Source organism: Miniopterus natalensis, chromosome 7 (assembly GCF_054644295.1).
Source record: "Miniopterus natalensis isolate mMinNat1 chromosome 7, mMinNat1.hap1, whole genome shotgun sequence".
Classification (NCBI taxonomy): domain Eukaryota; kingdom Metazoa; phylum Chordata; class Mammalia; order Chiroptera; family Miniopteridae; genus Miniopterus; species Miniopterus natalensis.
In genome coordinates this window covers 12,276,323-12,299,933 of record NC_142087.1, presented here as the reverse complement: position 1 = coordinate 12,299,933, position 23,611 = coordinate 12,276,323, and the positions used below count along the sequence as shown (strand labels likewise).

The window sequence follows — 23,611 nt, the reverse complement described above, 5'->3', positions numbered from 1 at the left end:
TAGTACATAATAAATATGAGTAATACTGAGTGAGTGAAGCACCAAATACACATGCAAATAAATAAGAATCTCAAATAGTGTTTAAGGAATAAATAAAATCATCCATGTTCAGTGCTTGGCACAGCACTTGACACATCAATGGTACTCAATAAATATTTGTTGAACAAATGAATAGTAGCTATAATAACAGTTATTAGGTGCTCAACAATTCCTCAATATCATTATTAGTAGTGTCCAAGGACCTGGAGGGTAAAATATTTGTATTCAACAGGCATTAATCTATGCCTCACCTCATGCAAAGCATTGTGGGAAATAGAGATGAAAAAGGCATGGATGCTGTAACAGTTGACTGCAAGAGAGAAGCTGAAGGACATAAATTCTGAGGAAGGATTAAGCTACTTCTTGGCAAGGTGACATTTAAGCTGGGCCTTGAAGGGTAGAATTTGGGCACATGAAAACAGAAAACGAGGTATTCCAGGCAAAGGAAACACATGTGCAATGGCCAAGAAATAAGAAGTCTAAGGCCACACACAAAGAGCAGTGTGGTTCAGTTGTCTCTTGCAAGAAGGTGGCAAGTGGTGTAGTGGGCATCACGGGAGCAGCATATGTCCGTATTAGCTTTGAATGCAGACTTAGGTATTCAAAACTGATTGTCTACGCACTTGGGAGCAACTGAAAGTTTATAAATAAAGCACATGTCAACAGGAACAATCATGAGAAAGCCCCCTTACCCTGCTTTTACCTAGGAACATAGCCATGAGCTTCGTATCCTGAAGCAGGATGGCTCCTTTCACCAGGTACTCAAAGTAGGAGTCCACACCAGCCCCGATGCCCGCGTCCTGGGCCACCCACTTGCCAGTGAGCACATCAATGTGGTTGCCAACCTAGAAGAGAAACAGGTAGTCCCAACAGAGGGCCCACGATAAAACAAGGACCTCCCTGCACCCCTTACTGCCTAGTGAGATGTGAGGCAGGCAACCCAGTGCTTCTTCAGAGACATGCAGGCTATCAGGATATAGGGTTGGGGGCAAGGGTGGACCATGCCCAGCTCTCCTGCATATCTGTACAGTGGAGATGCACATCATGCACATTTATGAGGACTTAATATCCACACTGGGCAAAAAATGAAAAACAGTGATTTGGAGGTTTATGCCCTGTCTAGAATGAGTATGAGCTGGGAGATGAGAACTTGCTGTTCCCACAATCTGTCTTAGATTTCTCAGAACTCCACATGTGATTCCAATGTCTAAAGACACAAGACATATTTTACATATTTCCATAAAGCAACTCTGGGAGTACAACCAAGAAACTGATGGAGTGGTTACTTGTAAGGAGAGGAACTGGGTAGGGGGGCAGGAGTCAGAGGAGACTTCACAGATACACTGGGTGACCTTTTTTGTATCCTTGTGAACCATGTGACTTGTAAAACCATTTTAAAATAAAATCTAAAACATTTAAATGAAGAGGTATTTTGTCCATATAACTTAGAACCTGATGGAAGCTGACAACTTCATCTCTTACTCAATCAAAGCAACTGCTAACTGTTCTGTTAGGTTGGTTTTCCAGGGAGCAGACCCTAAGCAAGGAAGACTGCAAGTAGTTGATTTTGAAGGGGAGTCCCCGGAAACGCTGGTAGAGGAGGAGTAAAGGGAGGCAGGGAAAGGAGGCAGCCCATAAAGGGTGTGCCATCAGGCAAGCTACCACCATGGGAACTGGAGCTCAATTCCAAGGGGCAGCTCTGGGAGTCAACATAGAGCAGGAGCCTCAGTATTATTTCACCCGTGGGGTAGAGAACTGGGGTGATTATCCGCAAGTTCTCATCAGCATCTGTCACTGATTGAGAATTGCTCCAGGGTTAGCATTAAGTCCTGGTACTTCCAGTCAAAGGAAAACAGCAGGATCCAGACACCAGAAAAATCTGGTAGGCAAAGAGACATGGATAATGGCGGTTGGAAGACAGGCCAGTGTGCACAAAAATGGAAAGGGCTGAGAAGATAGAAGCAGGGCACCCAGAGAGTCCACTACGGTTCCAGGGCTAGAGAAAAAACTGCCTGTGTTGGACTTAATAACAGAGTTACTATAGGTTTCCAGTGAGGCACCTTCCTAAGGGATTTTCAAGGATTGCTCACAGGAGTTTCACTTTTCAAGCTGACTTAGAACTAGACTTTGCATAAAATGTGCCTCTATCTGAGTCACTTTCAGTAAACGGTCTTTATAAGTTACAATGACTCAGCAAAGGATGTATAAATACATCATCATCACTGCTGAAGCAACTGTGGATCAGACAGGTTGAGTGGCCTGCTCAGGATCACACAGTTTCGATATAGAAAGGTTTGGCTCAAACCAAATTCTGACTAATCTAATGGTATTTCCTGGATAGTTTTAGCTCAGTTACTGTAAATTTCACTGGATTGCCCAGTTTAGGAGCTGAAACTGACCTTAGAGATCAAGTGGCCTGAGTGTGTTAAGTTTCCATGGGTTAATAGGTATTAGAGAGGAAAAGGAAGCTCTGGGGTCAAATAAGCTTGGGAAATGTTGAGTTAAGCAAAGTTGAGTAGATTTATTTTTTATAGAATTTAATAACATTTAACCTGCTCATGTGCATTATGACTCTCCAAAAAAAAAAAACCTATATATAGTATTCCCCAAACTTAATTGACTGGGAATCACTTTTTCATGGAATAGCCATTCATCATTTCTCAGAACCAGTGTTCTAAGGCACACAGTTTTACAAACAAAAATAGACAGTGAAAATGAGGACCAGATGGGCTGACCATCTAAGGGGGCATGAAGCGTACCACCCAGTCCCTAGCAATCGAAGAAGTTTAAGAAGTCAAAGCTTAACACAGCCCCTTTTCCCTGCCAGAGGATGTTCTCTCATGCTCTCTTCTCTCTGCGCCAAAACATGAATTGGATGCTTGGTCTACTTTCGGCATCATGAGCCTAAGTGCTGGACCACCCCTGAGGTCACCTCAGTTGCCTCTGGCTGGACTGTAACTTGCTACTCAGAGCCCTGAGCCTTGTAAGCAGGGGCCAAGGTGGCTCACTTGACTGAGACAGGAAGGGTGCAGCCAACCTACCAGCCCAATATCTGACCGGCTCTCCCAGAGACGCATCAGGGCCACTCTGGCCACGTCTTCAAACACAGGGTCACCAGTGAGGCTGCTTAGGGTGGCGAATTCCACAATGAAGGTCCCAATCCCTGCTGTACAGGTAACAGGGGTCTCTCCCGGGTTCACACCATGAAGCAGGTTCACAGTTCCATATGGCATGCCGGTGGGGGTCTGAAAGGCTGAACAACCATAAATTATGAGCCCAGACAGCAGCGGGGAAGAAGGAATGGTTGGATATAGGCCCAAAGCCTGAGGCCTTGGCCACCACTTCCCTCTTTATCTCCTGGACGATCTACTATAGACTGAGCCAGAGAAGGAAGTATGTCACTGGAGGGCCCTTAGTGGCCACCTAAGTCAGATGATGTCAAACAGTGGTCCACATGACCCTTGGACTCTTGGCCATGACAAGAAAGAAAGCAGTGGGCTGCACTCTAGGTTGTCACATGCCACACATGCTCACTTTAGTTATAACGGAGCTATTTTTACTTATTTTAAACTTTACCTTCAAAGGCCAGGCAGGCAACTTAGTGTGAAGCAGGTGTTTAGACCATGGGGAGTGGTGGGGCTTGTGGCACACTGAAAAGCATGCCCGATTAGAAGCCATTCATATGCTTTTTAATTTTTTCTTTTAATTTTATTGAAACATAACTGACATACAGCATTGTATAATTTTAAGGTATATAGCATAATGACTTGACATATATATTGTGAAACAATTACTACAATAAGTTTAGTTAACCTCCATCATCTTGTACAGATACAAAAAGAAAAAAAAATTTTTTTTTCCTTGTGATGAGGACTTTTCGGATCTACTCTCTTAGCAACTTACAAAAACGTCATATAGCAGTGTTAACTATTGTCATCATGTTGTATAGTACATCCCAATTCTTATTTATAACTGGAAGTTTGTATCTTCTGATTCTCCTCATACACTTTTTAAACACTATTTTGACATGAAACATCTACAGCTCTAAACACAGGAGCCAGTATGAGATCCCAACTTTAAATAAAGAGTTTAGGGGTCAAATTATTATTTTAATGGACATAAACCACTAAACCACTGAGATGGTCCAACCCTCAATTTACAGGTAGGAAAAGTCAAGCTTGCAAAGAAGTAACTCAAAGGTCACACAGAAAGAGCCAAACAGAGCTGGGGTGAGAATGCCTGCCGTGGTCCCACTCCCTGTCCCTCTCCCCACAAGCCCAATGCCCTGCCCACCCCACCCCAGTACTTTCCGATTCAAAGCAAGGAATGACACAGGCAGCCATTCCTCTCCAGGCCAAAAGGTCAAACAACTCAGAGCAGGCTGTTTGTCACCAAAGTGTGAACAAAGTCATCAAAGCTTCCAAGAACTACAACGTTCAGCAGCTTTGCTATAGACGAGAAATTTGTTATCTGGAAGGCATGAGTGGCAAGCAAGGAGAATGCAGGTCACAGCCAAGAAGGGCTCAAAGGAATATTTCTGAAAAATCAAGCAGTGCTACAGAGGGGGAGTGACAAAATTATATTTCATGGCTTCAGTGGTAGATACACTGGTACTGGTTCCAATATGCACTTTTCAATTTGGTTATTTCTCAGTACGAAATTTTCTTAAATGACATACAAAAGAAAAGAGCAACCAGGCAGAGTTTCCTCTAGGGATGAATCACATTGAACACGATGTTTGTAAGGAGACACTCAGGCAGTGAGCCATGAGTGAGACCTGAGCTCAGATCGCTCACTCTCCTCAGCTCTTCCCTAAGGACAAGAGGCAAGTACTGTGTGAAAGGGAGAAGTGAGGTGGCCAAGAGGCTGGTGGAAAGCGTAGCGTGATGTGTTTGGGTGTGACCAACCCTCAGTCTCCACCACACCCTGAAGGGAACACAGTGTCCAGCGTGTCTAGCTGATGCTGCTGAGCCCAGCTACTGCCCCGCCAGACAAACTCACTGAGGCTTGGTCTGCAGCCCTGCACACAGCTTAGCTAAAAATAAGTCCCTCCCATTTCAACAGTATTTGTGTTCTCCAAGCACTTTCTCCTTTTTGATCTTGTTTCATGCCTCCCAAAAACCCAATGTTACTAAACAGTGAATGGGTTAACAATGAGATCAAGGAAGATATCAAAAGATACCTTGAAACAAATGAAAATGAGAACATAACAACCCAAAAATCTATAGGACACAGCGAAAGCAGTCCTAAGAGGGAAATTTGTAGCAATACAGGCTTACCTCAAGAAACGAGAAAAATCTCAAATAAACAATCTAACTTTCCACGTACAGAAACTTGAAAAAGAACAACCCCAAAGAAAAAGAAAAAAAACAAAGCCCAAAGTGTGCAGAAGAAAGGAAATAAACAAAATAGAGTGTATAAAAACAATACAAAAGATCAATGAAACCAAGAGCTGGTTCTTCGGAAAGATAAACAAGTTTGATACACCCATCAAGAGAAAAAAAAAAGAACCCAAATAAAATAAAAAATGAAAGGGAAGTAACAACTGACACCAAAGAAATACAAAGGATTGTAAAAATATATATATTACAAACAACTATATGCCAACAAACTGGACAATTTGGATGAAATGGATAAATTTCTAGAAACATACAATCTTCCAAAACTGAATCAGGAAGAATCAGAGAATCTGGAAAGATTACAACTAATGAAATTGAAGCAGTAATAAAAAAATCTCCCAACAAACAAAAGTCCTAGACCAGATGGTTTCACAGTTGAATTTTACCAAACATTCAAAGAAGAACTAACACCTATCCTTAAACTATTCAAAAAAATTCAAGAAGAGGGAAGACCCACCCTGCAAGCTCACTTTACTAGGCCAGCATTATCCTAATTCCAAAACCAGATAAAGACACTACAAAGAAAGAAAATTATAGACCAACATCCCTAACGTACATAGCTGCTAAACTCCTCAACAAAATATTAGCAAAACGGATCCAGCAATACATTAAAAGATCATAAACCATGATCAAGGGGGATTTACCCCAGAGATGCAAGGTTGGTACAATATTGGCAAATCAATAAATGTGATACACCACAGAAACAAAATGAAGGATAAAAACCAGATAATCACATCAACAGAGGCAGAAAAAGCATTTGATAAAATCCAGCACCCATTTATGACAAAAAATTCTCAGCAATGTAAGAATAAAGGGAACATACTTCAAAGTAATAAAGGCCATATATGACAAACCCACAGTCAACATCATACTCAATGGGCAAAAACTAAAAGTTTTTGCATTTCCCTTAAGATCAGTAACAGAACAGGGATGTCCACTTCCACCACTCTAATTCAACACAGCACTGGAAGTTCTAGCAACAGCAATCAGACAAGAAGAAATAAAAGGCATCCAAATTGGAAAAGAGGAAGTAAAACTGTCATTATTTGCAGATGACATGATCCTGTGTATAGAGAACCATAAAGATTCCACCTAGCCCGGCTGGGCTTGGCTCAGCGGTTGAGCATCGACCTAGGATCCAGGAGATCGGGGTTCGATTCCCGGTCAGGGCACATGCCCGGGTTGCGGGCTGCAGCTGATCAATGACTCTCTCATCGTTGATGTTTCTATCTCTCTCCCCCTCCTTTCCTCTCTCTAAAATCAAGATATCTTTAAAAAAAAAAAATGATAGCTTTAAAAAAAAAAAAAAAGATTCCACCTAAAAACTACTAGAACTGATACATGAATTCAGTAAAGTAGCAAGATACAAAATCAATCCAGCAATCAGTTGCATTTTTATACACCAATAATGAACTATTAGAAAGGTAAACTAAGAAAACAATCCCATTTACAATTGCATAAAAAACTCCCAAAAACCTAGGAATAAATTTAACCAAGGATGCAAAAGATCTGTACTCAGAAAATTATAAGACACCAAAGAAAGAAACTGAAGAAGATACAAGTAAGTGGAAGCATATACCATGTTCATAGATAGGAAGAATTAACATCAATAAAATGTCCACACTACCCAAAGCAATCTATAGATTCAACACAATTCCTATCAATATACCAATGGCATTTATCGCAAAACTAGAACAAATATTCCAAAAATTTATGTGGAACCACAAAAGACCCTGAATAGCCACAGCAATCTTGGAAAAAAAGAACAAAGTTGGAGGAATCATGCTACCTGATATCAAACTATACCACAAGGCCACAGTAATCAGAACAGCATGTTACTGGCATAAAAGCAGACATACAGATCAACGGAACAAAACAGAGAGCCCAGAAATAAAACCCACGCCTTTATGGTCAATTAATATTTGACAAAGGTGGAAGGGACATACGATGGGGCAAAGATAGTCTATCAATAAATGGTGATGAGAAAACTGGACAGGTATGTGCAAAAAAATGAAACTAGACCACCTTCTTACACTGTACACAAGAATAAACTCAAACGGATGAAAGACTTAAATGTTAGACTGTAAACTATAAAAATCCTAGGAGAAAACATAGGCAGTAAAATCTTGGACATTTCTTGGAGCAATATTTTTTCTGATATATCTCCTCGGGCAAGGGAAACAAAAGAAAAAATAAACAAATGGCACTACATCAAGCTAAAAAGTTTTTGCACAGCAAAGGAAACCATCAACAAAATGAAAAAACTCACTGAATGGGAGAACATATTCACCAATGATACATGTGATAAAGGGTTAATATCCAGCAATGCCACTCTCATCTCCAGCAAGGGAATCAGGACCTATTGGACTTCATCTCCCCTCATGTCAGTGCAGGTCTTACCTGGGAGGAGCTTTCGGGCCGCCTCTTCAGCCATCCTCAGGAGAGGTCCAGAACAGGGCCATCCGGCTTCTACTTCCACCCCAGCCTTCTTCGATAGCAGGTGAGCAGACAGAAGTCCTCCTACCACTACAGATGGTACAAAAAGCAAGTGTCAGAGTTCCAAGGGCCAGTGTTTTCCTTGTGCAAATGAAATCTAAACACTCTCACTAGTGGCTCACTGGGAAGGGGCTAGAGCCATCTAGTGAAAGAGAGTTCCTTATTCCCACATATCGGCACAGTGTTAAGTTTACAGAGTTCTGTTCTCTTGGTGGGCCACAAAAACGGCTTTTTTTTTTTTTTTTTTTTTTTTTAGTCCCTACCATTTACCAAACATTAAGTACTATTGTCCCATCTTTAGATGAAGATAGTGAGGTTAAGAGAAGTAAAGGGACTTTCCCTGGATAATCTTAGTGGGTGGTAGGGCCAGATCTGTCTGACTCTACTTGGTCACACTGTCTCCCAATCCTGCACCAAAACCTCAGGATGGGGGCGGGGGGGGGATGGTGGGCAGAGTAGTTTTTACCTTCATTTTACCCATTTATCTATGCCAACTTATTACATAACATTTAGGGCTTATAAAAAGACACAAAGGTTCTGTATTTAGATATATGGCTAAATAGATAGCCTGAATGGCTCTCTCAATGACAAAAACTGGTGACCTTGAGCTTCTGTTTTCACCTCTTCTGGCAAAGGGAGAGTAAGAGACAAAGGCAGGAACTACCCAAAGTGGGAAGTGTGATAAAAGATCCCTCCATAAAGCTGGGATCTGAAAGAATTATATGCTCTGTGTAAGGACAAATTAGAAACAAACCCTATACACCTCCCATTGTGTACAGTAAGGAAAAGTCATGCCTCAAATCTTGATGCCAAGTAAAGAGGAAAAAACCTCCCCTAAGAATTAGTAACTACAAGCTAGTATTAAGGTTTACAGCCTGGATTCACACTAACTGGGAAGTCTAGAAAACCTCCAATCCTTAGCATAAAGTGGTTTTGGGAAGACAGTACCTCCACATGGCAGAAGTGAACAGCTATATCTGGAAGAACCTACCAACCACCCAGGCCTCAAAGAATCCCATAGGTGAAGTCTAGGGAATGAGTATATATTTTAAAAAGACATAAATCACAAAACAGATAAAGAAACAAAGTATTATGAGTGAGAGTCAGCAGAAATGACAATAGAACAAGACTTACCACCACTTCAGATACTGGAATCACCAGACCCAGAATACAAAATTATGTGTAGTACGAGTGAGGCCAAAGGAAGTTTACAGTTGCAAGTATGTGAAACACAAGAGTTAATTCTTATATTATTATTTATTAATTATTGTATTATATTCCATAAGAACAACTGTAAACCTACTTTTGTCCCACCATGCACATTTAAACAAATAAAAGTGGGAATATATGAGCAAGTAGCTAGAAATTTTAAAAACGACCAAGCCTACATATAAAAGAACTAAGTAGAATTTCTAAAAATGAAAAAATATAACAATTGAAGTTTAAAACTACATAGACAGGTTTAATAGCAGATATATCTGAAGAATTAGTGGACTTGAAGGCAGACTCACAAAAAATTATTCAAAATGAAACATAAAGAGAGAAAATGACTTTTAAAAGGTACAGAAGGGACTTGGAGGGTACAGTAAGAAGGTACAGCATATATCTGGCTAGAGTTCTAAAAAGAGAGAACTGGGGGGAGGCAATATTTGAGAAGAAAAATAGTTACAAATTTTCTAAAACTAATAAATGACACCAATTCTCAGATCCAGCAATCTCAAGCAAGATAATAAAAAGAAATCCACATTCGTACACATCGCAGTAAAATTGCAGAACACCAAAGGAGAAAACAGATCTCAAAAGCAGTCAGAGTCCATGTAATAATGATTGGTAAAGCTCAGTGATGAGTACATCCAGTTCATTATACTATTTTCTCTACTTTTATGGATGTTCGAAAATTCCCATAATAAAAATTCTTTAAAAGAGGCGGCTGCCGGTGTAAATAAAACCGATTATCTACAAAGACATAATAATTAGACTGGCAGGTTACTTCTTAACAACAACAATGAAACCAGAAGACAAGGGAAAAATTTCTTCAGTGTGCTAACCGAAAATAACTATCAACCTAGATCCAGGTGCCCTACAAAAATAGCCCCCAAAGGCCGAACAAATGCAGCAAGATAGACATTTTCGTACAAACAAAAGCCGAGAAAGTTTGCCAGGAACGCACCTGCACTAAAGGACATTCTAAAGGAAGTACTTCAGATAGAAGGAAAGGGATCACAGATGTAAGGGCTGAGACACAACATGGGAAGACGGTCAAAAAAAGTGGTAAATATATGAATAAATCTAAACTTCAACTGCGTAAAAGAAGGATGCAGGGAAGGCTTCAAATGAAGAGCTAAAATGCACGACTACAGCACCCAGGTCCGGACATCCTCAGAGCCAGGTTCTGTCTTATTTAGGAGAATGAAGATTTTCATTAACTTTAGACTTGGTTATGTTTGTTAAATTTTCTAGGAAAACTATTTAAAAAGCTAGATATTATGCATAATATCTAAATTAGTAAAAGGAAAATGCAATAGGAGGAAAATCAGTCTAAAAAAGGGACAAAAAAGGAGAGAGAAAAAGAACATAGAGATGATGGGGGCAAAGAACATAAAATAATACCACAGAAATGAATGTAAATATATCAGTAATTATTTTAAATGTAAATGGATTAAATGTTTCAGTTGAGAGATTGTCAGAAAGGATAAACAAAATATAATACATAATTTACAAAAGACACAGCTAATCATAAAAAAACAGAAAGATCGAAAGGGTATAAACACATATACAGGGCAAAAGAAAGCAGGTATAATTATATTCATATCTGAAACAAAGGTATAAGGACAACCTTAATTTCCAGATGACCAATCAGGCTCAGAAGTTGTGTGATAAAGCAATGAGCATGGCCTCAAACTCAAGTCTGATTCCTAAATCAGGATTTTATACCATGCTGTCCCTCTGCAATCTAATCTTTTAAAAAATTTATTTATCACATTTCTGTAATATAAGTTTCATTGCAAACAACATACAAAATAAAGAGGAGCACCATAAGGGGGGAAACATAACTCTGCCATCCAAAGGTGACAGCTATTTAGCCACTGGCAGTCCAGAGGTTCACTGAAAATAAGGGTTGTGCTACCTCCGTAAGAGTCATTGGAAACCTGCTAAATAATTGATTCTAGGACCCAACCAAGAGATCATGATTCATTGGTTTAAAGTGGAGTCAAGACGTGAACTTTTTAAAAAGTCCCAAGAGGTTCTGATGGACCTCCAGGTATGGAAACTTAATACTTGAGACTTGCACTATATAACACAGTAATCATTAACCAGGTGTCACTATTGAAATTGAAATTCATTAAAATTAAATGAAATTAAAGATTCAGTTCTTCAGTTGCAGTAGGCACATTTCAAACGTTCAATGGCCACATGTGGCTCATGGCTACTGCACTGGAAAACAGAGATATAAAACATTTCCATCATCACAGAAAGTTCTATTGGTTAGCACTTCCTAGACAATAAACTCTAAGGCAAGGATTACACCTTTCTTGTTCACGGCTGTATGCCTAGCCCTGAATATATGTTAACTACGTGAGTAATTCTGACATATTTCTTTCCAGTCTTTTCTCTGTCCCCTGCTCATGTCTGAAACTGATGAGGAATCCCGAGACCTTCCCACCCTACCCTCCAAGAAGGAAGGAGAGCTGTCAGTCACTGGTTTGGGCCACATGCCCTGGCAAAGCCAGCCCTTAAGATCTGATTTACCACCTCCTGGTTTACACAGAGGCAAAAACTCCACACTCTGTTTTCTTCCAAAGGCCACAGAAGGTAGCCCTTACCTCGTATGTTGGTTTCAAACACAGAGGCATTCACATCAATGTCAAAGTCCAAGTTGTCCTGGAGCACTTCAACCACCCTTTGGAATTCTGAGACATTCCCCAAAATCTAGGAGAAAAGAGAAACATGACAGTGAGGCTCTCTCAGGTTTGAAGGCATTGAAAATGTTAGATTAAGAGTCTGGGATCCTAAGCAGGAGTGGCCCTCACTTATTCACCTAAAGACCTGCCGTTTAAGAAAACACTGAGTGCTAAAATTCACAAAGACCCAACATCAAGAGACTGGTTAGGTAAACTCTTAGGTACCAATTCAAGAGTACCCATTTAAACAATGTAAAACTGTATAAAAACGATATAAATTGTAGACCACATTAAGGAAATCTTAGTTTGCTATTTGCAGTAAATGCCTGTTGTTTTTAACCTTCTCTTCATACTCACCCTTGTGGAAAATACTGCAGGTTGGTTCTCCCAACACTGATTCCCAATCTTCTTTACCCTTGTAGCCCCCACCACAGAGGCTGGAAATCCAGGTATTTGCTGTCTTAGCCTCCTTTACTGCTAGAGGTGACTGTTACCCAACCAATTCTGAGCCTTGAGAAGTCTACTGGGGGCACTTCTAGGAAAGCTTCTATTTTCCTAACAAAAAGGGATAGACACAGCTGGTGTGGCCTTTACTATTCCTCTGCCTTTCTGCCTTGAAAACATACTCGATTTCTGGAGCTGTGGCAGCCATCTTAGACCACGAGGTACTAAGCATGAGAATGAAGGTCAATACACTAATGATAGAATGCAAAGATACAAAGAGCCTGGGTCTCTGATGGCACAGTTGAGCAGCTGACCCAATGTTAGAAATTACCTTCAAACTGTTTATTATTTGAAAACATTAAACCCTCTTTGTTTAAACCATCAGCCAAATACAATCCCAATGCCTTTATTCTGATAATAGCGCCCCAACTTTCCCTTGAGAAATCACCCTTCTTCCACAGTTACTCTTATAGTTTGAGAGTGGCTGCCTCCATCCCCTCAGCTGCACTTGACCTGAACCAGACAGTGTACTGTATCTTGGCCAAGTGACTTACTCAAGGATAAGCATGTGACCCAAGCCGGATCAAGAAGACTTCGTTTCTGGAATTTATAGAAAAGGGTAGATTCTTTATATACATATGTTACTGAGTGCAGTGTAAATTGGGAGCTACTGTTGGCTACCCTGCCAACATAGAGAGAGCCTGAGAACACAGCCACTAAATAGTCTAAGAGATGAGAAAGAGATTCCCGAAGACATTGTTTTTATGACTAGATCCAGCTGGGTCTGAGGACAGCTTTTACCTGGATTTTTTAGTTATTTGACTCAGTAAATTTCCTTCTTGTCTAATCAGTTTGAATTGCATCTGTCGCTTGCAACCCAAACAATGCTGACTATCTTGGCATTCAAGGCCCTCTATGATTTGAACCTACCTTCTGACCATATTTCTCACGGTTCAACTTCATCTAACATATCTTCATTTACTCAGTAAAACTGTACCCAATTCCCCCGATCTCAAATTGCCTTCAGACATGCTGTTCCCTCTGCCAGAAATCACTCCGACCTATGTCTTCCTATTTCCAAATCCGACCTATCTTTGGTTGTCTAAATGTCACCTTCTCCAGGAAGCCTTTGATTCTTCCAGCTGAAATTAACCTCTTCTTCCTTTAAAAGACTCTAGTAACTTCATCCACACAACTCTTAATTAAGGCATCTGTTTCTTCCCCCATTAAGGGAATCTTTGACTGGACAAGAGCCTCACTCATTCCTGCATTCCCCCAGAGTGCAGCACATGGTCCGTGAAGGAATTACTCAAGAAATGTTTGTTGAATGATTACATGAATCTTTCTCCACATTAAAGGTAGTGATCTGCTCAAAACAGAAATTTCATCATATCCTGCCCTCTACTTCAGAAATGTCCATGACTTTCCATTCTCTCAAATTAAACATCAAAATCCTTAAGGTGAACATCATCTGGGCCCCATCTATCCCTCCAGCCCCATTTGCTTCCCCTTTTCCTTCCCTATATCCCATACATACTGGCCTTCCTTTAACTCACTGCACTAGCCATATTCTCTCTTACGGCGCTTGCCTTAAGGCCTTTGCACAGGCTGTTCCCTCTGCCTGGAACACTCTTTCCTCCCCCACTTCCCTAGTCAACACTTATTTCTCCTTCAGATCCCAACTGAAGTATCATTTCATTACCTTAGGGAAGTCCTCTGTGACCGCCTAGTCTAGGTCAACTTCTTTTAGTTATAACCACTCAAAGAACCATGTTCCTTTCCTACAGAACACTCACCTCAATTTGTAATTACATATCCTTCAGGGTTAATCTTCCATTTTTTGTCTCTCTCACTAAACTCATAAACTCCAGGAAAGCGGGGATGGTGTCTGTTTAAACTCACTATTGTAACTCCAGAGCTTAGCACTGTGCTTGGCATACAGTTGGTCATCAATAAATATTAGATGAATGGACAAGTACACACAAATTAACATTAAGGAAAGAAAAAAAGTGAAATTATATCCACAAGGTGATCACAATCATGTAAATACTATTAATATATAAAAATGAGAAGGGCTGACAGAGAACCAGAAGTAGTGAAATAGGGGAAAGTGGTGAAATCCTCTCTTGTGGCTTCTTTAAGGATGACAGTTAAGGCCTGGAATCGTGTAGAATCGAGTTCAAGCCCTAGCTCTGCCATTTCATAGCTATGTATGCTGGCCAAGTCATTTCATCTTTCTAAGCATTGGATTTCTCAGTGGTTAAGGAGTCAAGGTACTCACCTCACTGGGTTGTTGGAAGGATTAAACAGACTAATACATGTAAAGTGCTTAGCACATACATGACACACTAACTACTGCTATTATATTTATCACTGAACATGTCCATTGGAATGTAAGCCTCTGAAAACAAGGAGGGCATCAAAGTCTCTGTATCCCCCACTAAGTAAAGTTGTATAGGCCTATCACAGGTCTGTGTTCTACAAACATTTGCTGAATAAATAAACTTGAAAAAGTTTGGAATTCATCGTTTTCCTCTATCTAGCTGGGCAACCAGACCCTGAATGGTTCAGAATCATGAGCTGAAAATAAAAGACCTAGGTGAAGAATTCCTTTTTCACCAACAGTCAAGCTGCCAAGAGGAAAAGGAATAGATGAGACACTTACCAGCAAGGTGTCCAGAGCATCAATTAGAGTCAGAGAAAAGCTGTAAAAGGACAGAAATCCCAGCTGCTTAGTAAGAAAATCAAACACCACATATCAAGACTGCCCCAGATCAGTACCCAAAAACCTAATACATGAAGCACCGCAATACCTCTGCCTATCCCACTGCCTGTCAGAACAGAGAAGCCATTGTGAAAATTGCCAGGAACCTCTGACCCATTTAATGCACCTGGGAGAGTGGACTGATGTAAGCTCAACTGTAAGTAAACACATTGCCTCCATTCCCTGGCATTCTTCTCTGCCATAGGGAGGCAGTATGAGATTCCAGCTAAGAGTACAGGCTTTTCCACACTTACAAACTTATCTCACAGTTCACAGAACTCTGTGCTTGAGAATGCTCCTGTCAGTTTAGAACAGCAAAAAGCTAAAAATAACCCATATGCACACCAGCTGAAAAGTGACTAATTGAATTGTAGTACATTCAAAGAACACAAAATTATGAGGTTATCAAAAAGACTGTTATTGAGTTCTTTAAAAAGAGTCCTATTGGCTAATGTTAAGCTACTCTATATTGTAAAATGAAAAAGGTAAGGTACAGAGTGGGCAGTAGACTATGTTTCTATCTGCATTTTCAAAAAGAGACATATAGAAAGGAAGCAGATTAGCAGTTGTTTGGGCTGCTGGTGGTAGAGGGATTAACTAAAAAGGGGCACAAGGGAACTTTTTAGGGTGTTCTGACCCTTGACTGTGATATCAGAACATCAGAAATGTTCTACTTGTTGACTGTAATAGTGGTTACCACATACTTTAAATGGGTGTATTTTATTATGTGTAAGTTATGCCTTTAAAAAGTTAATTTTAGCCCACCGGGGGTGGCTCAGAGGTTGAGCATAGACCTAGGATCCAGGCAATCAGGGTTCGATTCCCAGTCAGGGCACATGCCCGGGTTGCGGGCTCGATCAATGACTCTCTCATCATTGATGTTTCTATCTCTCTCTCTCTCCCTCTCCTTTCCTCTCTCTGAAATCAATAAAGATATATTAAAAAATAAATAAAAAATAAATAAAAAGTTAATTTTAAAAGCTACTTATATGATGGTATAAACTGAAAATATTTCTGGACGGATACACAAGAAAGTGATTCGAGTTCTAGGGTATGGGAGATACTTCCTTTACTTCTATGACCTTGTATTGTGTGAATTTGCCATCTGCTTGTATTACTTTTTCAACTAAAAAACAAAAACCAACACCAATTGTGTTAACGTTACTTAATTTGTCCCGCCCGTAGCATACGCATTTGTAAAATGGAGATAAGCGTTAAGAGAATTAAATGAGATAACAGGGTAAAATGCTTAGCACGGCGTTTAATAGATGTCAGCTTCAGTTAAATGCAATGATCTCCTGACTCAGAAGGAACGAGACGGAGAGTTCCATCGCTTCCAGGTTTTTATTCTAGTGTGAGAAAGGCAAACCGGCGGCCAAGAGACGACGACAGTATCAGAGCGGTGCTAAGCGAGGCGAGGGTGCCGCGGCAGCGGGCTTCCACCTCACCGAAGCAGCGGCTCTCAACTTCCGCCTTTGGGAGTCACATCCGCTCCGGGGTTGGCCCCTCCCCCGTGAAGCGCGGGGGCCGCGCCTCCCGGCTTCCCCGAGCCTCTGGCGGACCTTCTACAAACCAGGTGCGCCACGTCCCCACAGCAGGTGCCCGTCCGTAGGCCGGTGGCTGGAGTGCAAAGGTTCAGGCCGCCAGGCTCACCCAGGCCTTTCCCACCTCGGGACCCAATCTCCGGGGGGCTGGGGGCGCGCGGCCTCGCCCTGGTCGGCGGTCTCTCCGGATCCGGTCGGGACACCGTGGGGACACCCCAGAGGTCCCGCCCGCCGAGGACGGCCCGCCGGACCCCGGCCTCCCCCTCGCTCCTCCGCTCGCACTACCTGCCCCAGGTGTCGTGCCCATCGCAGGTGAGGGGTCGCAGCTCGTCGTAGGGAAACGCATTCTCCAGGTAGCTGTCGTAGGCGTGGTAGAACATGGCCTTGACGCGCTCCCTGGGGCGGGGTACGAGAATCAGGCGGGGGAAAGGACGAGAGACAGGTGGCAAGCGGGAACCACCCGTTCGGCCGGGCGCCCGGGGGTCGAGGGAAAGGGAGGGACCCGCTCTGCGCTCTCCATTCCCCTTCTGGGAGGGGGGGCGGGGGGGGGGGAGCTTGCCCGCCTCACCTGTAGTGGGCGGGGTCGGGCGCGGTGCCATCCGGGCCCGGCGCGCCCTGGTGCGGTGGCAGCAGCAAGCACAGGAGGCCGAGCGGGAGCAGCAGCCGGAAAGGCATAGAGCTCGTGTCCAGTCAGCGCCGCGGCGGCTGCAGCCACCGCCAGCTGCTCATCGCGGGAGCCGCCGGCGCTCTTCCGGGAACCCGCGTCACTGCGCCTGCGTGCTGATGAAGCCGTCGCTTACTTCCGAACTACAAGCCCCAGAATGCAACTGGTGGCGGGACCCAGGCAAAGAGCATCTTGGGATATATACTCTAGATCGGAGGTCGACGTGTCTTAAAGACAGTGGCTCTCACAGCTACTGTAATTAATTAATGGTTTAGTGACAGCATTTATTGAGCACTTGTGGTGTACTAAGACTGTGTGGGACGCTGAAGCACATTATCGTTTTTTTAAAGTCGCCTTATCAAGCATGAAGGCAGGGACCAGCAGGGACTCAACATTTGTTGAGTTTGAGAGGGTGTATTTATATATAAAGATGGATAAAGAATGTTCAGCCTTTACTATTAGGCTACTGAGTTTCGCAGACCGGTTCCCTGCTGATTGTGTAAGGCACAGCTTGCATTTATTTGTCCAAAGCTGCCACTCGAGATTTCCAGAAATCTGTCAGTTCTAGAAATTCATGAATTCTTGACATTCCTCTCCTCCCACTTGGATTGTTGTTTTTTAATCGTCATCTGGGGGTGTTGATTGGTTTGAGAGTGAGAAAGAGAGAAAGACAGAGACAGACATGGATGTGAGAGAGAAATATCCATGGGTTGCCTCCAGTACCCACCCCAACCGGGGATCAAACTCACAACCTAGGCATGTGCCCTGACGGACAATGGAACCTGCAACCTTTTGGTGTACAGGGTGACACTCCAACCAACTGAGCCAGCCGGTTAGGGCTCTCTCTCCTCCCATTTGGGTTGTGGTTACATTCTAATGGTATCCTCAGTCTCCATCCCAGTGCAGAAGCTTCCCCATCCCAATCCCCTGGACCATGTCATTGGCTGCAGCCCTGTAGAGTATCCCAGGTGAGAATGAAGACCCTGGGGCACTATAGCTTTGAGAAGGTTTGGAACACATTTTTCCATTTTCCTTCTTACAAGTTCCCATAGTTTGGTTAGCGGTTTAGATCATAGCAACACTCATGACTTTGGGCACTGTGATGTGCTATAAAATCATCCCTGGATTTGAAGTGAGACTTGGAATTCAATTCCAACTTCAAGTCCATGTAAAGCCTCTAAATGTGACCCTGGAAACTGCCTCTCATTCTCAGCTTCCTTGTCTATAAAATGAGAGGTTTGAATAAAGACCTCTGAGATCCTTGAACTCCAGCTTTCCATGATTCTAGTGTAGTAGGCAGGCATGAGCAGAGTAGGAACTGATAGGCCAGGTGCAGAGGGTCACCAGAGCACCTGCAGAGAGCCTCAGGGGCCTAGCAACAGGCAAAACTACAGCCTTTGCAGACCACTCCCTTAAACATTAACCCCTGGAAATGACTTCTAGATTTCAGCTGTCTTTTGGCTCCAGGCCCTGAGGAGCAGCGAAACCAGACAGAGCAGCAACACTATGGCTGACATCAAGACCAGCTGCAATGACTAGTGACCCCCTGGGGCCAACCAATTAGTGGAGACCTCAGCCCTGAGGAGACAGCAGGAAAGTGATGAATATTTTATTGAGATCTTCCCTTGAGACTTCCAGATAAAAGCCCTCAGGATTGAGGACCCTCCTGCAGCTCTCTCTATGGAGCATGCCCACGCCTTTCCCCACCCTCTTCTTTCCCCAGGGTGTGCTCTCTCCCCCATAACTCCTTTCCTGAGCCCACTTCTTCTACAGCTCACTTCTACTTCTGTGACTTTATAAATAAACTTTCTCTTACAGTTTGAGTCTTGACTCGGAATTCTTTCTTAGCCAGAACTCAAGTACTGAGAGTGCTGAACCAAAGTCCGGTCTGACTCCACCAGTCTAACACCTGGTGCTGTTTTTCCACCGCCACCACTAGGATTGGCCATCCTCCTCTCTCTGGTGAAAAAGTCAGATGGAAGTGTTAGGGGTAGAAATATTAATCATGCTCTGTTAACCATGATTGTTCTGTTCTGATTAGAGAGAGCACATTCTAACCTGACTGAGACTTGTATTCCTCAGGACATGAGAGTTAACCTTAGAATGATCATCATGGAAAGATTAGCAATCTTGTTCCTGAAACAGGAGGCACTCGCCCTTTGCAACCTACCCTCCAGCCCCACCTGCCCACATCCCCTCCACCCTTTTGCAAACCCGCATTGAACCACTATACCCATTCTTACTTGTGCTGCCTACTTCCCCGTGCATGCAGTTCCTTTTGCCTGCCTCATATAATCTTTGTCCTACCCAATATAAGTGGCTTATGGAGGGGGGAGGGAGAGTTAAAGCAGATTTTATGTGGATGACCCTCCTGCTCTCCCATACTGATGGCATATATGAATAAACATTCATACATGATTCAAACTTGTCTCTGCTCAGTTGGCTGAACTAGTGACAGGCAGCCTGGACCCATTGTGTCAGGTTTTAGAAGTGGCAGCTCAGTTCCTTGAACTGGAATGCAGACAAATATGGTCTCCTTTGCTCAAGCATTCTTGAAAATATCCCTCAAATAAATATCCTGAAATGCCATCCATTGATATGAGAATTAAAGCCTTGACTTAACCCAGAGAGCTTGAAGTAGAACAGTATAGAGGTTAAAAGTGTGGGCTTTGGATTAGAGCAGACCTGAGTCGGAATACTAGCTCCATCGCCTATTAGGAGTATAGCCCCACCAGTTTTTCTTCTGAGCCTCATTTTACTCATCTGTAAAGTAGGAATAATACTATTACCTACCTAATGGTATTATAAGGATTCAGTTAGCTATTGCATGTAAAGTGTTTGTCATAGTGCCTGGCAGAAGAGACACTCGAAAAGTAGGATGTTTTTGGAAGCTTCTTGAAGGTGCCAGATGGATGGGAAACTGATAACAACACAGGGGCACTGCATTAGTTTCCTGTGCTACTGTAACAAATTACCACAAACTTGGTGGCTTAAAACAACAGAAATTTATTCTCTCAGTTTTGGAGGCCTGAAGTCTAAAATCGGTTTCCCTGGGCCAAATTCGAGATGTTGGCAGCGCTACACTCCCTCTGGAGGCTCATGGGGAGAATGTGCTCCCTGCCTCTCCAGCTTCTGGAGAAGAGAATGGCGCTGGCATTCCTCAGCCTGTGGCTGTATCACTCCAGTCTCTACCTCCATCGTCACATCACCTCCTCCTCCATGGGTGGGTGTCACATCTCCCTCTGCCCCTCTCTTATAAGGACACTTGTGATTGCATTTAGGTACCACCTGGATAATACAGGGTGATCTCCCCTCTCAGGATCCTTAACTTAATCACATCTGGAAAGACCCCTTTTCCAAATAGGGTAACATTCACAGATTCTAGGGATTAGGACCTAGTTGTCTTCAGGGGGCCATTTTTCAGCCTATCACAGGTTTCAGGTCTGGGCCTTTCCCTGCTGTGAAACTCACCCAGGCCTAACGGACTCTGTGCTGAGGGAAACAAGCCTTGGACTAGTGCTCAGAAGCCCTGGGTTCTATTATTGGCTTAGCCATGTCTCTGTGTGATTTTAGGGAAGTCACTTTCCTTTTGGGGGTTCAGTTTCCATATCTGGAAAATGAGAGCCTGAGACTATCTTTCAGCACAAGGAAAATATTAATAGGTTCATACAGAGTTATTGCAAAAAAAAAAAAAAATCAGAAGACAGAATTCAGCACACATTCACTGCAGAAATCTCCCCCTAGAAACAATCATGGAACAGAACAACATAGCCGGACAACACTCCAAATGAAATTTGACTGTCAAATGAATCATAATATTAGTAACGCTAATAAGAAAATGACCAAAATGTATCAATAATAGCAAGCATTTGTATACCATTTACTATGTTCCAGGCACTGTTCTTAGTACTTCACATGCATCGACGCCATTAATCCTTTCCAAAACCCTCTGAGACAGTACTATTATTTTCACCATTTTACAGATTTAAAAAATTGAAGCACAGATTTTAAAAACTGAAGGGAGTTTTAGTAACAACCAGCATCTAACACTAAATAAGTGGTAGAGCCAAGATTTGGAGCCAGACAATCTATAATCTACTGCATTAACAAAATTAACGATAAGTATGAAGAAAAATCAAATACAGAATTAAAAAGTGAAAACCTGTCTTCTGCAGTGTCCTCTAGCTTTAGCTTCTCGTGATTCTATATTCAACATGCCCTTCCTTTTCGCTGGAAAGTCATAGCAAAAAGTTGAATTCACTGAAGCTGGAAGTCAAGGCACCTTAGTTCCTCTTTGACTTTCAGCAGGGAAGTATCTTGGAATTCCTTTCCTAGCATCTGGGGGTCATGTGCTTCAAGTGAATTGTCCCAACTCCCAGAGCAGAGTTTGCATGCCACATATGTTGGGACTGCCAAGAAATAACTAGTTTATCCCTAGGAAACTTTTTGTCTGTTGCTTTGTAGAAATGCTTGAATTTCCCCTGACCACAGCATATGCAAACACTTAGAGCACTGACTCCTTGGTTAGAGCCCCAGAACATGTATTATGATGCTCATGTTCCCAGTGAACTCGGGCCTGTGGCTACATCTGCCTACAGAAACCTAGCCATCCAGCAAAAGTACAGAATCAAGAATGGACCACACATGGTCTCATAGTCTGGTCAGTTCCAGGCCCTGAGCCAAATTCTAATCTTTGATTTCTCAAGCCCTGAAAATGGTGACGATCCCTCATGAGCAATTCAAAACAAAAGCCTCTCCCTTATAAGAAATGGATGCAACAGCCAAAGCGGAAGCAATGCAGGTGTCCAATGGATAAACAAAATATGACATAAATAGAATAGAATATTACTCAGCCTTGAAAAGGAAGAAAATCCTGACACATGCTACCACCTGGATGAACTTTGAGGACATTATGCTAATAAAATAAGGCAGTCACAAAAGAACAAATATTATATGATACCACTTATATGAGGTACCCAGAGTAGTCAAATTAATAAAGATAGAAAGTAGAAGGCTAGTTGCCAGGGGCTATGGATATGGGGAATGGGTTATTGTTTAGTAGGTAAAGAGTTTCAGTTTTACAAGATGAAAAGAGTTCTGAAGATGGATGGTGGTCATGGTTGCACAACAAAGTAACTGTACTTTACATCACTGAACTGTATGCTTAAAATGGTTAAAATTGTCAATTGTACATTATATGTATTTTACCACATTAAAAAAAAAATGAAATGGAAAAAATAAATGGATAGTTGTCCAACAAATTTCTGATTTTTTTCACTGCTTTTTTGGGGAAATATCCAGTTCTTCCAAATAAAATATATTTTTATCATGGGGAGAGGGTGCCTGCTTTGCTGATATGCAAAGCAGATAGTTTCTCTGCCTATTTGATGATACAGAATTAGCCTGGCACCACCCCAGGCTGAAGGAGGGCAGGGCTTAGGTGTCCTACAGGGTTCCCCCTCAGCCTTCTTGCCTTGTAGGCCCCAAAATCTGCTGCTAGAGAGAAGGGGAAAGCCTAATAGAATGAAAATCCTTTCATCAGTCATTTATTGAGAGCCTTATAATAATAATATTTAGTATCAATTAAATTAAACTTACTAGTGTTAAGAAAAACTATCCAAAACATGTTACTAAGTAAAAGGATGATTGTGTGACCTTTCAATGTCATAATAAAGCATTGAGTAAGAGTTATCTGCCTCTGAAAAGAATGTAACATTGTTTACACAGTTGACTAGGGCCCAGACATTTTACAGTTTCCTGTAAACTAATAAGGTGTGACAGTTTCCTTTCTGCCTGGTAGAGAAGATAATCCTAAAGGTTATGGTTTTATTACCCTGTAGGACATTAATCCACTTTATAGAATTTAGTAATCTCATTTCGATATTTTTCTTTTTCATTGACCACAAAAACTTCAGTTTTTATATTTTATTTTGAACTGGCTTTGTTATCCAGCTAGTCCCCTTATTAATGAGGTAAGTGAAATATTGACCCATACTCTTTCTATTGGTATGAGAATTATGTTTTTAACATGATGATAATTATCCTTGACACTAAGTGTTAGACACTGGGTTACACAATTCACAGACCGATGATACTCCTTTGAGATGATTTCTATTGTATCCCCATTTTCCAGATGAGAAAACTGGAAAGATTAAATAATTTTCTAAGGGCCAATTATGTGTCAGGCATTTTGCTAGTCACAATTTTCTCTCCTTCCCTGGACATCTATTTATTTGTTCATTCATCCAATAAACACCTACTGAGCACCTAATATGTGCTAGATACTCTGTTAAGCTGGTGATACAGAAATGTTAAAACACATTTCCTTACTTTTTTACAAATTTTGGTGTGGAGGACGG

The 23,611-nt window shown here is 42.0% G+C and overlaps 1 protein-coding gene across 2 annotated transcripts in view; it reads right to left on the bottom strand.

Moving 5' to 3' along the window:
- The window catches only part of EDEM2 (ER degradation enhancing alpha-mannosidase like protein 2), a 29,166-nt gene extending 11,828 nt beyond the window's left edge, over positions 1–17,338 (bottom strand). Inside the window, exons 1-7 of one of the 2 annotated variants that reach the window (XM_016213178.2) lie at positions 17,157–17,338; positions 16,874–16,984; positions 14,946–14,985; positions 11,759–11,864; positions 7,839–7,964; positions 3,081–3,292; positions 743–884 (exon numbers count right to left, since the gene is read on the bottom strand). In XM_016213178.2, coding sequence (XP_016068664.1) covers positions 743–884; positions 3,081–3,292; positions 7,839–7,964; positions 11,759–11,864; positions 14,946–14,985; positions 16,874–16,984; positions 17,157–17,263 — 844 coding nt within the window. In that variant the 5' untranslated portion in view covers positions 17,264–17,338. The remainder of the gene's footprint in view (positions 1–742; positions 885–3,080; positions 3,293–7,838; positions 7,965–11,758; positions 11,865–14,945; positions 14,986–16,873; positions 16,985–17,156) is intronic. The other variant, XM_016213179.2, reaches the window with a different exon arrangement.
- Between the last annotated feature and the right edge of the window lie 6,273 nt (positions 17,339–23,611).